General features: G+C 51.7%; 5 protein-coding genes across 5 annotated transcripts; 3 read left to right on the top strand and 2 right to left on the bottom strand.

Moving 5' to 3' along the window:
- Positions 1-940: 940 nt before the first annotated feature.
- On the top strand, positions 941-3799 carry Triagg1_6333 (uncharacterized protein; the record flags this gene model as incomplete). Its single annotated transcript, XM_062900946.1, has 6 exons — positions 941-1038; positions 1087-1442; positions 1837-2156; positions 2716-2889; positions 2961-3183; positions 3513-3799. The coding sequence occupies 6 exons, from the start codon at positions 941-943 to the stop codon at positions 3797-3799; spliced, it is 1458 nt and encodes a 485-aa protein (XP_062754586.1).
- A 490-nt stretch (positions 3800-4289) lies between these two features.
- Positions 4290-5731, bottom strand: Triagg1_6332 (uncharacterized protein; the record flags this gene model as incomplete). The annotated part of the gene is made up of 8 exons (XM_062900945.1): positions 4290-4511; positions 4573-4606; positions 4676-4922; positions 4980-4992; positions 5064-5227; positions 5278-5296; positions 5374-5500; positions 5592-5731. The coding sequence occupies 8 exons, from the start codon at positions 5729-5731 to the stop codon at positions 4290-4292; spliced, it is 966 nt and encodes a 321-aa protein (XP_062754585.1).
- Positions 5732-7051: 1320 nt separating this feature from the next.
- Triagg1_6331 (uncharacterized protein) lies at positions 7052-8410 on the top strand (the record flags this gene model as incomplete). Its single annotated transcript, XM_062900944.1, has 1 exon — positions 7052-8410. The coding sequence occupies one exon, from the start codon at positions 7052-7054 to the stop codon at positions 8408-8410; it is 1359 nt and encodes a 452-aa protein (XP_062754584.1).
- Positions 8411-10864: 2454 nt separating this feature from the next.
- Positions 10865-12767, top strand: Triagg1_6330 (uncharacterized protein; the record flags this gene model as incomplete). Its single annotated transcript, XM_062900943.1, has 3 exons — positions 10865-11152; positions 11324-11720; positions 11851-12767. 3 exons carry the CDS (start codon positions 10865-10867, stop codon positions 12765-12767), a joined length of 1602 nt encoding a protein of 533 aa, XP_062754583.1.
- Positions 12768-13161: 394 nt separating this feature from the next.
- Triagg1_6329 (uncharacterized protein) lies at positions 13162-14740 on the bottom strand (the record flags this gene model as incomplete). The annotated part of the gene is made up of 4 exons (XM_062900942.1): positions 13162-13272; positions 13324-13591; positions 13699-14425; positions 14509-14740. The coding sequence occupies 4 exons, from the start codon at positions 14738-14740 to the stop codon at positions 13162-13164; spliced, it is 1338 nt and encodes a 445-aa protein (XP_062754582.1).
- Between the last annotated feature and the right edge of the window lie 1311 nt (positions 14741-16051).

Raw genomic sequence — 16051 nt, 5'->3', positions numbered from 1 at the left:
AAAATGTTCTGGCACTAGAGAGAGAACCGAGTCATCAGATTGTATCAGAAGTTACGGTACCCGAGGTGTATTCGGCAAAGTTCCGAGTAGCCAGCTTGTTTCGTTCGCAAGCGAGCTTTCCTGAGACATATGCCCCATCGACGCGCCAATTCTAGCCTGATATTGAGTTTCAGAAAGTGGTGATTTTCCGCCAGACAAAAAACGAGCTGGGAGCAGCAACAAGAGCCTCGAGGAAAGGGGGGCTGGTTCGAATGTCCGGGCAGCTGCTGGCCCTCCCCTGAGCCGGTGATGGACGAGTACCTATGAGCCGCTCTTTACCAGAGGGGCGGCGAATACATAACTGCAACTGTAATCAGTCTTCATGTACCAATGTCAGATATATCTGAAGATCGCAGTACCACTTAGGGCACTATGCGCGTACCTATGCCAGCGACAACAAGTCCATTGAATTATACAGCTAGACTTGCCCCAATACCAGAATATCATGTCACACTGTATTCCATTTAGGCTCTTTGAAATGAGCGTGCCGAACTCTGGAATTGGGTACCAGAGAGGCACGATATGAAAGTCTATTCGTGGGAAGAGAGCTCCTCTCACTGCCATTGGATTGTTCTCCTCCTGGAAAATGGGTCTTGATGTCATTTTCCCAGGAAATGGGAGAGTGGAACGCCATACACGAGCAACAGAGGGGATTCCATGTGGTTGATTAGAAGCAGAGGGCACTGAGTGTATCGAATCTGTTTGTTTGTCATGATTCAAAGTCCAGCAGCTCTCGAGCATCGAATCTTCCCAGCAAAGATTGAGAATGCAAGTAGTCAACCATCGTGCGTATCGGACAAGGACGTGGCTGAGGACTGCGTCATGCAAGATGGCGAACTGTCTGAGCAAGTTTGCGATGGTTAGTGAAGTAAGTACCTCTCTTGTATCTGGTCCTCTAAAGATGTGGGGAAGAGGGAAACGCCCAGCAGTGAACTATCGTCACATCAGAGGCTGGGCGCAATGGGACAGAACCGCAGAGACCGAAGGGGGAACTGACCGGTAGCAGCTTGTTGGGTAGGGCTGTTGAAGGTTGCAACTCTCGGCCAGACTAAGTGCTAACCCTGACCCTCTTTTGCGGAACGATGCAGGCAAATCGGCACGGCGTTGGTTCAACCATGACAAAGTTGACGATGCGGTTGTGGATTCGGATTCAGGTGGCGTGTCTGCCCGAGGGGGGATAATTTTGGTTGGCGCGATACTTCCATCGTCATCAGCAGAGGAGGATCGGACAATCGAGATAAACGGGCTTGACGAAAATCAAAAGACCGTCCGGGCCGTTCGGGGGGAAGAATTGGCACTGTTTGAACTGAACCGAGATGGATGGCAAATGGATGGTCTGGATGATGCTGGGCAAAGGTTTGCGCGAGGGAAGTGGTGCGAAGGCGGTCACGGGTCGGTCACGGGTCGGTCACGGGTCAGTCACAAAGTACCGACACCAAAAAATCATTCAGCATGTTGACAAGGTCACCGAAATCCAGTATTCAGACACCCTCAATGTATCTCAGTATTCCCAGATATTCATCTCGTATATTGTTTAATTCTCTTAATAAAAGCAATAATAGTCCTGGCCGAAAAAGCTGGTGTTCATCTGGATCACGGGGCTGTTATATCAAGAGCGCCGGAATAGATGGCCCGATATTCGTAAATATATACCCTAAAATCACGCGTATAGTTTCAAATACCTGTAAAATGTTTTCTAGGGTATCTATATTTTGCTATTCTGTGTGGGAAATTATTTGTTGATACCTGCCGAGTTTCCTGTTTGGCAGCCTTCGCTACTACTAACCTGCCCGGCAGAATTTCAGTCCTCGGGCGGTCTGATTTCTTCCTTTGACAATCTCCAAACTCTCTCCGTCGTTGCACTCATCTTTGTCTTTCTCAATCCAAATCACCTTCATTGCCTCCATCTGCGTCAAGAAACTTCCATCAAATGCTCCGCCGATTTCGTCGAGATGCTCCTACTCACATCTTCGCTCGTCACCAACCTCGTCAACCTCAAGCAATTTGGTGCGAGGATCAACGTTTGCCTTGTCCGTCTTTCGCAGATACTAATCACACTGCAGCTTGCTCTCGCTATCCGACCTCGATCCCATGATTCCATCCTCTTTGCCAACGACGTAGGGCTGTGCTGCCCTTTCGTCTTTCGACGAGCTATCCGTAGAAGAGGCACCACGTGATGATCACCAACCTGCGTTGCTTGAATATCCCCACGGTCGATCTTCCACATGCTGCCAATCACACATTTCGACCCGATGACGATTGCCATGAGCTGAAGCTCGAGAGAAGATGTTTTGAGCAAAGGTACGGGCATCTAGTTTGAGCATTTTGCAACGTCTTCTAACCCTACTAGAGCACAGAGTCCGTCACACGAGCCACAAAGAATGCGATTCCTTTCCAAACGATCGACTTTTTCCCCACGCGATCCACCCTTCCGAACAGTGCTCAGGGCATCCTCTACGTTGATCCAAGCCAACGGCTGCCCGTTTCAAGAAAGAACGACATGTCACGAGTTCTACACATTCCACGCGACATTATATGATCGACAGGATAAGCTCCAGGAGGGCATTTCCTCCAGCAGCTCGAGGGTGAACTGGTGAGGGTTTCTCGTTTGAAATCGACCATCGCTAATGTTCCTGCCTACCCTAGGGCACTGGATATCGACAATCATCTCGATAGTTTGGCATTGTCGATACCATCTATGTCATCATCTTCGTTGCATTCACTACTGCTGTGCGGCAGACAATCCTCATCAATGCCGTCCTATCGATCATTCTCGTTTGTTTCTTTATAATTCACACAAAGCAAGAACAAACGCCACCCATCCATACACACACCCCTACACACACCACGGTAAGTGCCCCAACCTTTTCCTTCAACTACTTTGAGAGTCGTTCTTTATAGGATGCCATGTCCGACTTTAGCGATCGTCAACGAAGAACACCACATACCCCCGCGACCCCGAAACAACACGCCAGGTTGCGCATAGAAATCTCAACTGCAGCAAATCGAAAAGGGAAACCAAAGGAATGCTGAACAAGCCAATCACCTCCTCGCCCACCCACACCCAGCTACCGAACCAACGGCGGCAGGCCAACAGCGTTTCATCGACGCGTGTCACCGTTGTTCTAGCCCCCAAATTTCTCAGTGAGCCAGCCCTGTGAATGCAGGTACAAGTACAGCCTTGTCCAGGCACAGCATGGGTCACCCCTGCGAGTTCACGTTGAAATGGTGGCATCTCGCCCTTTACGCGATGTTTCAGAACAAAGAGCCTCAAATCAATTCTACAGATATGACGCTGGATGAGGCATTGATTCTTCAAGACAGGGGCCTGATTCGGCGTTTGGTTGAGCCTAGAAGACCGGCAGTGGCACCGGGCACTTACACACGCGCCTTGTTGCCACCATGCAAAATACTACCATGTACGAGTAATCATTGCGCCCTTGGAAAAGCACGGTCCTCACTATCCTGACAAGCACCGGGCAGGGCGAACAGGGCGAACAAGGTTGACGACACCGCCTACACCTCCAGGGATTTCAACCCGTGGCAGGGCGAGGTCTTGGTCGCCTCGAGGTCAAAGCACTGCGGCGAACTCCAGCAATGGACGTTCCGAGACGTCAAACCACACGGACCTGTCAAAATATGCTTCTGGGGCTGCGGACCAAAGTGGATGAACCGAAACGGAGACCCGGTTTGGCAATTTCGCCGGCCCCAGCGATCAAAAGTCCGTCTCGAAGCGGCGCATCAGCAGCGATCTAATTAGTGATCGGAAACCATTTCACAAGGCAATCAAGCAATACTCGGTCTCAAGTTGCGAAACAATGGTTTGATTTGTGATTCTCAATTAACAAACAACATGGTATAGTGATTACGCTCGTCTAACAATTCCCCATTGGACAGGCTGTATTTTCTCTCGCAAGAGCAAGGGTGAAGCACAAAGGAGCATTAAGGAAGAGAAATCCCAGTAAAAAAAAATTCAATCCCACGCAACGCCGAGCGTTAAACAAAAAACAATTGCCAGGGCAAGATGATTCTCAAGGAAAAATAGATTCCAAGCAAAAATGAAATTTCGAGTAGAAGGGCTCTGTCAAACAGCTTTGGTTGCACATCTGCGGCCGGCGAATCCGCCAGAATTTGAAGCTTTCGGGTCGCTCGAACAAGGTCGGGATTAGAGCCCAGGTATCTCTCGGATTTAAAACTATCCACAAGTCAGTCCCGCGAGACACGAATTGCCATGGGTGCAGATTTGCTCCTCACCTCCAGTTGAGATTAGCTCTGACTACACATTTGATGCCCTCAATGTACTTTCGGACGTGAACATCAGCCTCCTCTCCCCAGCTCGGGACACTGGCCTCGGCCCTGTCCCAGCGCTGGTAGCGGTCTTCGAGAAGCTTGCCTACCTTGTCAAATGCTTTCTGTGCCGACAATCCGCTGAGTCGACAGGCCGTGACCATGTTGTGCGGCACTCCCTCTGCCTGTCCGAGAGTAAGCCTCTGACACATAAAAGGGGGAGCGGGAGAGAGATTGGATGCTGACTTGTTCTTTGCGGTAGGACAGAATGTCGTTTGATCTGCACACGATTCCGTGAGACATGGAACGCCAGGCATGAACAAGGATGTAGGCAGAATCAGAATCTTACATGGCCACCATGTCCATGCCGATATTTTCCAGCTCTTGAATGACCGAGTGGTCAAACACCTCGTCCGGCACCCGGAGGCAATGTGCATATTCGACCAGGTGGTATAGGGGTCTGCAGCCCGCGGACTCTCGGCGGATCATGGCGATTTCTTCGAGCGTGGGGCGTTTTCCGGAAAACTGGTTGTCGATCTGCACGAGTGCGCCTCGGCAATAACCTTGCATCGCGAGGGCAAATCTCCGTTGGATGCCTTGGTGAGGGTGTTAGTATGGGATACGGTGTCAAGGTGGATGGTTGAGGATTGTACCGGTGGGTGTTTTCTGATGACAACATGGTCTGTTAGCGGAGAGGATGGGAAGGCAGATACGATCCAGCATCGGGACCAACATACCAAGGCCATTCTCTTGACAACGGTATCGTGGAACTTTACAATCCGCAGGCGATCTTTGATGTTGAGGTCTTTTCTAGAGGCACCGCTCAGCATGGGCATCATCAAGCTCTCCATTACGAGCTGAGATTCTCCCGGTCGATGTCGCAGGTGTCCATTGTCAAACACTGAGGCTGTCGTTAGGTAACTGCAGTCATCGGGGAGCGAATGGGCTTACTGTCATCGTATGGGAAAACCTGTGGTGAGTCATGATGCTCGGTCAGTAGGGTTCCTTCAGGGGTAAGCTGTTTGGCTCGTGATGACTCTTGCTTACCCAGTTCCCCCAGTCACACAAGGTTCGAAACCTTGATCGAGAAGCATGCGGAGCGGCAATGGCGCAGAAGTAGGAGAAATCGCATTTGTTGACCTTGATATTCATTTTCGGCCCAAAGGCACAGAATCTTTGGCAAGACTGTCAGCGCGTGGGATGCTGGGGATGAGCGATACGACGACGCACAAGAAAAAGCAACAGAAAGGGGTGCTGGAATTTACCTGCCCAGTGCTTCTTCCGACTCCGCTTTGACGGCTTCATAATGAGGATTTACTAGAGGTGCTTGCTTGAGGAAGGTTTGGAACATGTCAGGTAAGAGGACGGTGATTTGCTCCGGCTGCACTGCTTTGATATTAGACATGGTGAGGGATTTTGCCTGTGCAATTTCATTGCCATGAACGAGTATGTGATGATGACTAGTCACGGCGCCTTGACCTGTGGACCATATATATCATGACATATTGTTCGCTCCAGCACTACAATGAACTGAATCAATCATAGCGCCAAATCCACAAACAGGGCAACAGGAGGATGCTAGAGGAGTACTGGCCAACAGCCAAAGGGGCCTTTGTTGGGGGGGGGATGGCTCCTCAATAGACTGTCACCGCGAATAAGCCCCGAATGGAACGCGGGCAAAGGGGGTTTTGTGAGGTATGAGCTGAAGTTCTTGTCCTACGAGTACTGTACTACGATGACATCACGGGATTGGTTAGTTGGTAGCATCAGGAACCTCGAAGCCATCATCGCCGCCCTGGATCTCATTAAAGGATATATCCGGAAATAGGCTCGAAAAAGGGTATTGTTCCATCTAGGTGTGGCGGTAAGCTTTGGCCAACGAATGTACGGTGAGGATCTATGCATGATTTTTTTTGTACCCTCCTTGTATTGGTTGGTTGAGGCCAAGGAGCTCTTTGATTCCAGATATTTGACACGGAGTGACATGCGAGCATGACGAGTGACGTGCTGTCTCAGTTGAAATGATTTCCCAGTCAAATTCATTTTCAAGTGGTGAATGCACTTTTTGTTTCAATCAAGACGCATGGGCATCTCAGGTGAAGCCAAGGGAATGAATGATGCTGGTGGCTGTTGGGCCGGATGAAGCGTGAAATCGGGTGGCGCTAAGGAGATGGGATGGAAGCGGCGTGGCCCGAAGAGGCTTTGGCAATACGTCTGGACGGTATTGCGATTGGTTCATGTTAATGCTGAAGGCTGTTGGTTCGTGACATGGGATGAGCGGCGAAAAAGGGGAACAATCGGAGTGTTGGTTCGTCGACAATGCGTATTGTGCTGCGTATGAATAACATTCTTAGTGGAAAGTTGTCCATTCTGTATGCACTGAAGAAGTGTTGCGTGTGCACGCAAATCTTCAATCTTCAGCATGTTGGCAGTTTGATGTTGGTTCTGTTGGGCCGGGTGAGGCTTTCGTATAGCCCAGTTCAGTGACTGAGGGCGGACTTGATGCGTATGTTGGCTCGTTCGTCCAAGGGCACGGCACAATGGGGGTCAATGGGGTGTCTTTGAAATGGGGATGTCTATGTGACTGGTATGCTTCATATAGGTTCATCGTCAAGAACAGCCATCTCTGGGTGTCGTAAGAGGGCCTTGACCCCCATGCAGCCCAGAGTTGTTGTGTTGACCTCGTGTCGAAGAAATCTTGTTGAAGCGCCGAGCCAGCACCGCCATGGCATTCCACACGGTAGGAAACTACACATTTCAGTGGACAGACCTTCATTTGCCTCGAGAAAAGACGGATCCCTTGCGCCACGAGTACGACACGCTGGGACACGATGCCGTCAAGAAGCTGCAGCAGATTGCAAAGGAGATGAAGGGGGAGGCAGCAGTCAAGCCCACGCTTTGTCCCGGGGGCTTCGACATGTACGCCGTCCTCCGGGATCGCCACACGGAAGACGAGACGCTGGACAGGCTCTGGAACGAGCTCCACACGGTGCCGGAGTGGGTGGACTGGGAGCAGGTTGAGCGTGGGCAAAAGTTCTTTTACCGCTATGCGGCGGCCAACATGGTGGGCTTTTTGCTGCAGGCTTTCTTTGGGGAGAACTCTGCGGCGCCGGGCGTCATCGAGGTCTTGATGCGGACGGGGGGGTTCTCGCCAAAGGTGCTGGTCCGGAGGTTGTTGGAGACGTTTCAGCATCTTTTGCAGGTTACGGCGAGTCTTGAGTCGATTCAGCCGGGGGGGCAGGGACACACGACGACGGTGCGAGTTCGTCTGCTTCACGCCGCGGTGAGGGAGAGGATCCTCAGATTGGTTGAGACGAGGCCGGACTATTTCGACGTGGGGACGTTTGGAGTGCCTGTGAATGTTGTGGATTCGATACACAGCATCACGACGTACTCGTGTAACCCGATGTGGTTTCAGCTGCCGCAGATGGGCGTGTTTCCCACGGAGCAGGAAAAGGAAGATTACATTGCGCTGTTCCGTTATGTTGGGTATCTTTTGGCGACTCCCGCCGAGTACTTTGCGAGCGTGGCCCAGGCCAAAGCCACCATGGAGAGCCTGTTGCTTCACGAGCGGGGCGTCACGGCGAACTCGCTGATCATCGGGCACAACCTGATGGAGACGGTGAAAGACGTGGCTCCGTTTCACATCTCGGAGGGCTTCATCGAGGCCGGGAGCCGCGTGCTCAACGGCGATGCGCTGAGCGATTCCTTGGGTCTCGGAAGGCCTGGATTGCTGGCGTATGCCTGCTGGAAGGGGCACTGCTGGTTCGTGCGGATGCTGGCCCTGGGGCAGAGATGGATCCCGGGGGCGGACGAGGCGGCGGTGCGGTATTTCAGAGTGACGCTGTATGATGCGATTGTGAATAGCAGGGAGGGATTGGGGGGGAGGTTGAGCAAGATGGATTTCAAGTACGTGCCGGACGTGGGCAAGATGACGAAGAGGGAGGGGAGTGGGAGGGAGTTGTTTGGGGGGCGGTTTGTTGAGAGGCCGGTCGAGATGGTATATTTGGGGGTGTTTGTTGTGGGGAGTTTGTTTTGGATTGTGATTGGGATGGGGTTGTTGAGGGTGTTGAGGGTGATTTGATTTGATTTGATGGGATGTGAATTTTTGGTGTTTTGGGTTGTTGAAGGTGTTGAGGATGATTTGATGTCATGTGATGTGAATTTTGTTGTTTTGGGTTGCTGTTTTGGTAGTTGTGATTACACTGTTCAACACAGCATTAATCATGTATGCTTGTTTCACGGCTAAAACAGGAATAGATATTAGGCAATTGATTATCGTAAAACCCAGCTTTAAAATCATAATACAGTTGTTTATTTTTGAAGAAACAAACGAAATAATGGCTGATGCCGGGTAAGTAGGCTGAAAAGGCCAAGCTGACTCAGGCTTCCTTCAGCCCAGCCGGATAAAGGAAATAGAACATTCACCTCCATGCATATGCCCGAACAAATGGCGAACACGAAGCTGAAAACCCAAACGAGGTCGGCGACTACTAGTACTATTTATTGAAGATTTAGTATTTGAATTTGCCAAACAGCCGCAGCGGCAGTCGCGCCACTAGCAACAGAAGTAGACGCATCTCAGTGGCAGTTAATTCAGGTTCCAGTTGAATCCTTGGCGGGCCCTGAGCTACCCTGGAGAAACCAAAAAACACTTTAAGCATGGAAAAAAAAGAGGCTGCGACACTAGTCCCTGGCTGGGGGCGGACTAGGCTCGGACCGGCTTAGTCATGGCCTTGCTGTGCTGTGGCTTGGGGGACCTAATAATAATTCCAGGTGCTTGGCGCAGGCGCTAAAAGCGCATTAAAATCTGACAGAGCCTTTTGCCGATCCCGCTGGACGAACGTTGTTGCGCGCCGGCCGAGTAGGCGAGACTACCGGAATACGGCACGCTGGGCGTTTATTGCGGGCGACGTTGGGGTACTGCAGAGGTGGCGTGTACAAACCCACATGATGGCATGGAATCCACACAGCTCTCTAACAAGTCCTGTGCTAAAGGGGAACTAGCAGGAACCGGCAATGTCTCATTTGTGCAAATTGAGTGACGAGGATGAAGTGGAAAATGAGCGGCAGAGAGAAGGAAAAAAAAAAGGAGAGAGGCGGCGGGTGTGGCGGGACAAGGGAAAGATTTGGGTGGTGGGAGGCCGGGCTAGTAGGCAGGGCAGAGCCTCAATTTTTTGTTGTGTGCGAGTGATGGACGGAGAAGAGCAGGGAATAAGTGAGAAGGGGAGAAGAAAAAAAGGGAAGTAAACAAGGCTAATTAAGGTAATTATGATTACATACTGATAGATACGTGTAGGGTTTGTATTTTATTTTATTTGATTTGATTTGAGATGGATGCGCTGGCTGGCGGACTCGTATATGCATGAAATGACAAAAATGAAGACAGACGCAAACTACAAGGTGTGGGTTGTGGGTTGTGGGTTGTGGGAGGGGGATTGAGTCAGTAAGAAGAGTTTAGTCAGAGAGTGTTTACTCAGGCGGACAGAGAGGGAAACGGAAATAGAAAGGAACCAAACATCTGATAATAACGCCTGCTTCAGAGACCAACTGCAACTGCGGATGACTGCCAAGTACGAGTAGGTACTTCTGCTGTTGTCCCGAACCACCGTTTGCAACTCGGGCTAAAGCTGCTACGGCTTAGCCAGCAACAGCTTGGAAGAGACGAGGCCAGGTCGGCGATCCAGGGGGTTGGAGGTTTGGACGAACCATAGCTTATAATATGATATCCTCCGTAGCTGGGCCTCGTAATCTGCTAGCCCAGTAGGGCTCAATCCATTCAGCCCCTGTCTCTGGCAAACTTGCAGGGGTCACAGCCTGGCAGCGCGGTGGATACGAGTTAGATTGATCACGTTGGATTATAGGTTCCAGGATAGGCCTACAGGACCAGACCAGGCAAGCAGGATTTCCCAGGATATTCACAGCCCAGCCCGGCCTGTCTGTTCGCTGCTGCAAGCATCCTCGTCAAACCGTTGAACATGCAGTAGAGTACAGGGCTGACGGGGAACGGGTTGGCCTTGGGGCGTCTCCGCGCCAGGAAACGGGCAACGCCAGTGATTTTTATTTTATTTTTGTATGCTTTGGGGTATAAGATGCATGCCCCAGTCATTATTAATAGATGGCGGTTTTCTCTTTAGCCGAGCTCGCCTCCCACCTTTTGTTCTCTCTGTCTTTTCCCTTGTGATGCTGATGCTGATGCTGATGCTTGCCCCAGTTTAGTGGCACCGCTCTCTTTCTTCGGGGGATCTGACGGGCGTTTTTTTCTGTCTTCTTCTTCTCTCTTGCTGCCTCTTCTCTTGCGCCTCCTCCTCCTCTCCCCCTCCTTCTTTTCTTCCCCCCTTCTCCATTTTCTTTCTTCTTCGATTCACTCGTTTTTATTCCTCTTGGGTAATCCATCCGCTTTCCTTCTCCTCTTTTCTGCTTGCTTGTTGAGCGGAGAGAGCGGGAACGCTGAGCTAAGCGGTTCCGTTGGCTTGAGCTTGAGAGCTACCGTTGACGCATCGACCTCACCTCACCACATCAACCATAATCATAATCAATGAACATGGCACGGAGCTGGAGCGTGGCCGTGCTGGCGGCCAGCAGCCTCGTCGGCACGGCCAGCGGCACGTCCATGTACGCCTTTTACCCGGGCCCCAACAAGGGCGTGCAGATTGGCACGCAGGACCCCAAGACGGGCGACATCTGGGTCAACAACTGCAACGCCAACATTGACGGGGCGCCGCTGTTTCCCACGGCGAACCCGCTTGTGCTGAAGACGGAGAACCAGCCCAAGAAGGGCGGCAGCATGGCGGCCACGGGCTGGTGGGATTCGTCAAAGGTGGTGGTGAGTAAATACCGTTCATGTCTTCTTCTTCTTCTTCTTGTGGTGGTGGTGGTGGGGGGAAAGACATTATCAAATATATTCGGGCCCTTGATAGTAGGATCTGCATACGGTTGATGGTCTGACAGACAAGTCGGGGGATATTTGCTAATCGTTGTGACCCAAAACAAAAAGGCCTCCATCTTCTGGCACTCGGACTCTGGCAAACTCATCAACGGCTTCTACAACTGCAACCCCGAGTCCGGCACCTTGATCCAGTCGGGCGAGTACATCATCTCGGACAGGGCCAACGTCACAGACATCCACCCCAACACGGGCCTGTCGGTCGAGCTGCTGGGGAGCACTGCGGGATACCGAGTCTACTATCACGACAAGGACAGCCAGGTGCATCAGCTGTCGTACACGACGGACACGGACTGGCTCTACTACGGCGCGGTGTCGCAGGATCCCACGTTGGGCCAGGCTTTGACGTCGCTGCATTCCAACACGTATAACATTTCCGTCATCTTTCCCAAGAACGACAAGGATATCGAGGTGTCGCGGTACAACACGGACGGCACTTGGCACATTTGTATGTCTTTTCTTTTCTTGTCTTGTCTTGCCTGTTTCATTCAGTTGTTTCGTTTCATTGTCTTGCATGCTTCAATCTTTGCACAAACAATGCGTTTGTCCTGGCTCCCCACGCTGACTCCCCCTTGTAGCTGCGTTCCCAGAGGCAATCGACAATGCTCCCACAAACAAGACGGCGCCCTCCAAGATCGACATTGACCCCGATGTGAAGCCCAAGTTCTCCCTCCCCGCCTGGAACGGCAAGCCCGGAGGCATGGGCTCCGCCGTCGACAAGTCCAACACGCGCACTGCCTTTTACATTGGCAGCGACAGGAGGCTCTACGAGGTGGCCAGCATCAACTTCATCTGGCAAAACATGCCCAACCAGAGCAGGTCGGCGTGGCCCCTGGCTGACGACGCAAACGCCGAGCTGGCCGTCACCTACAACCAGGCCACCAGCGAGGCTTGGGTGTACTACGTCTCCAACAGCAGCCTCGTCCAGGCGTACCGGGGCTCCGACGGCTCGTGGGGCAACCACACGGTGCTGCCCACCTCGACCCGTTCTTCGGGAGGCGGTTCGGACGGCGACGGCGACGGTTCCGGATCCGGAGACGACGACGACGACAACAACAGCCAGGGGGCCGGCTCCGGACTTTCCGGGGGAGCCAAGGCCGGCATCGGCATCGGCGTCAGCGTCGGAGCCATCGGCGTCGGCTTGCTGGGCCTCTTCTTCTTCCTCCGGCGGCGGAAGCAGCGAGCGGCCGCCAGCGCGGCCGAGGCGGACAAGGAGCAGCCGCCCATCAACTTGGGTCAATACCACTCTCCCAGCGAGCAGGCTTTGTATTACATGGCTGACGGAAGCGTAGCACCGGCATACACCCCGCAGACGCCGTACGACTCGCCCGACGCGGTGAAGAAGGCGTCGCCCGACATGAGCATGCACCCGGCCAACATGAACACGGCCATGGCGTCGCCGCTGGTGGAGATGGAGCAGCCGCCGACGATTTATGAGTTGCCGCAGACGAATTATAGTTATGAACTTCCCGCGGAGACGGTAGAGCGCAGGTGACTCTTGGGGAACGGCGCTGATGATGGGCGTCAGTAAGAGGAGTCTGTGTAACGCTCTTATTACTATTTTTTATGTCCCTTTTTTTTTCTTTTTGTGATTATATATAACATATACCTGTCTTGTGTAAAGATCTCTCTTTATTAGAGCAACAACGATTTTGAATAAGCACTAGCGATTTTTTCTTTCTACTTTTTATTTTACGCTGGATTATTCTTGTAATGTGTTTTTTACTGTAATGGTTTGGATGGAGATGCGTGGTTCATCTTTATCAATGAGGGCGGATGTTTGAGAATAGGATTGACTATTTTTACTTTTTGGACGTTGAATCATTCATTACACATTGATTGAGTCTTTGGGTACTAATGTATATACATGTACACATTCCACATGTCGTTTATTTGACTGCAGCCGCAAACGCAGCGGCCTTTTGGCCACCGAGCTCGAGGTAAAACGCAGTGTCGGTAAAAGTGTTGTCGTAGCCCACAAACTTTTCGTTGGTGGGGAGCTGGTTGGTCTTTAAGCACGGCAGGCTTTGGGTACCTATTGGGTGACACACATTGTGAGTGAGTTGGTTGAAGATGTAGGCATGGAGATGCTGCATATGATGGGGCTCACCTTCGTTGACTTCGTCAAACATGGCGTTGAATGCAAACAGCGGCTTGGCCGCGAGGGAAGTGATTGCGTCGGCCTGCATCGAGTAAAAGGAGCCGTTGAAACGGGGGAAGTAGTCGAAGTTGGCGGGCGTGTTGACGCCGTTGAGGTGGTAGGCCGAGGTGCCGGGCCAGATGAGGGGGGCGTGATCGATGCCGAGGGATTGGAGGGTTCTAAGGAGGAGGGTTGAGTTAGTGTTTGGTCATGGAGGGCGAGGACAAGAGAGGAAGACATCGGGGGAAACAATAGAAGAGAGCTGAGAGAAGGAGACAAGACTTACTGAGAATCCGGAATCTGAGTCGTCGTGTGGTATCCCTTCAAGTAACCGCCGTTGCTGTAGCCGCCCACAGTCCAAGGGCTGATCAAGTTGGCCGCCTTGTACGCCGCCGCAAAGCCCGTGTTTGCCCTGACATCCGTGCCAAAGTTGCCCGGCACGCCATATCCAACATAGGCACCGGCGTTCTTGAGCTGCGTGGCAATGTTTGCGCCGTCGGTGACGTTGATGGCGACGGTGGGGAAGCCCACGCCAAACACCATGACGGCGGGCTTGCCGTTGTGGTGGATGTAGGCGGGCGAGGTTGTGTAGGGCTTGATCTTGGCGTTGTAGTCGGCGAGGATCTGCGCGGCGACGCTGCCGGTGGCCGAGTTTCCGCCTGAGGCGTCGTATTCGACGATGAAGCCTCGGCCGTATTTGACGGCGGCGGCTTCGACTTGGTTGAGGATCTGGGAGTTGGTCAATGTGTTGGTTGTTGCTGGAGTCTCTTGTCTATAGATTTGGGGGCGATGACTGACTGTGATGAAAGAGGCATCGGTGAGATGACTGAGGAATCGCTGTACAATGATTCCGTCGATTCCGTACTGCTGCATCCACTTGAAATGTAAGTCGACGACTCCTTGGCAAGTGTTGTCGTAGAGTTGCACGGGTTGGCCGTTGGGTGCTGTCAGAGTTGACGTGAACAGGCAGTTGGCCGGATACTGGCTGACATCGGGCACAAACTCGAATTCGACTATAGTCAATCATGTAAGTAATGATTCTTCAACCTGAACAACCCCTGATTCAAGAATTGTATAAGATACAAGTCAATCGTACCATTGCCGGGTCCTGGAGTTCCACCCTGGGCAGACCAATGGCTGTTTACACCGGATGCTGGCTTGCGGAACCAGCCCTGATAACCGTACAGCCACTTGCCCTTCAACGTCGAAGTATCAACTGCCGCTGCTCTAGCATACTCTTGATGAACCTTTGCGTGACCCTCGTGGCCGTGGGCAACTGCTGTTGAGGCCGCAGCAGCCAGCAACAATCCAGACAAAGTAGCACGCATTGCAAGAACAGTTTGTTTATAAAACTTGACACGAAACAGTCCTTTTCTTAACACACAAGTAAAGAACCGGCAGATACTCGCGGCTCCAGCTTCGGCATTTGCGTCTGGGGGCGGGTCTTAAATATCTCCATTGGCATCGTGGTTCTCCTCGTCCAGAGTATATCGTTGTGAGTAATCTGATGCTTAAAAGTGCCGGTGAGCGCCGTTGTTTGGCGTCGTCAGGATAGCGCGGCACCAACGATGCGAGAGAAGAAGAGGCCCGATGCAACCACACGGATAACCCCTGTAAATCGAACCAAGGGGGGGAGGAACAAGATGCAAATGCTCGGGGAAAACTACACGCATTCGACCAAGTTCGTTCTCGGTGGATGTCGGCATTACTTTTCTTACGCTACTTGTATGTCTCGAAAGGGACAATGGTGGATGCCTATCCTGGGGGCAATCATATGCGTGTACCATGTCGTTTATAAGTAGTAATCGGATGTAGGGTGCCGGTGGGAGTGGTTTTGGTGAGCTTTTCCGTCGGATGAAGAGGGTTTGAGCGATTGTTGCATGGTTAAGCTTATAACGCCACTTCCGACGGGGGCTGTTAAAAGAGTTGAGTGTTTAGTATTTAGGAACGCTGTCTCGCTAGATTGGAGGTTTCGGAATTACTGATTCAATTGATTCAGCATATTGATACAATCGACTAAACGTAGAACGACTTCCGTTTCATGCCATACTTTATTTGTCTTCTTATGCACGCCACCAGGGCCGTACTTCAACCGAGGTTTCTGTATCGTACCATCACACAGTAGCGGTCAGAATAACTAAACAATGATCCAAACAGGCAGCTTACCATCAGGAATTAGACACAGTGAGCGGGTTGCCATTGTATGTGGAGTAAATGTTTTGTCGGGTTCGCCCGCTAGAGCTGACTGGTTACCAAGGTGAAACAGGAAGCTCCGTAAGGACGACAGCCACTCGCTGTTGAGAATCAGATCATATAGACACTTGGATAGAACAAGGAACTATCGCTGAGGATAGTCGGGAGAAAAGACGCGCGCTGTTGTGGCTGTCGATGTAGATCGGTATTAAGTGACAGCGGCCCCGTTCGGGATTTCGTCTCTGCTAGGGGCGATCATACAACGTAACGTGTCACAATTGTTGCCAAAGACTAGTCTATTTGAGTAAAGCTCTTGGAAACGACTAGTCCTCATGTTTTGTTATAAAAGAGCTCATTTCCAAGCTGAGTTGACTTGGGTGGTAGTTTGCAATGCTCTTCACTTGAGTAGTATCGGTTTCCCAATCAAGGCGATCATGACAACTACC

This window comes from Trichoderma aggressivum (genome assembly GCF_033847375.1).
Source record: "Trichoderma aggressivum f. europaeum strain CBS 100526 chromosome Unknown scaffold_025, whole genome shotgun sequence".
NCBI classification, from domain to species: Eukaryota; Fungi; Ascomycota; class Sordariomycetes; order Hypocreales; family Hypocreaceae; genus Trichoderma; species Trichoderma aggressivum.
Note: the sequence above shows the minus strand (reverse complement) of the source record. Positions and strands in the feature narration are given on the sequence as shown.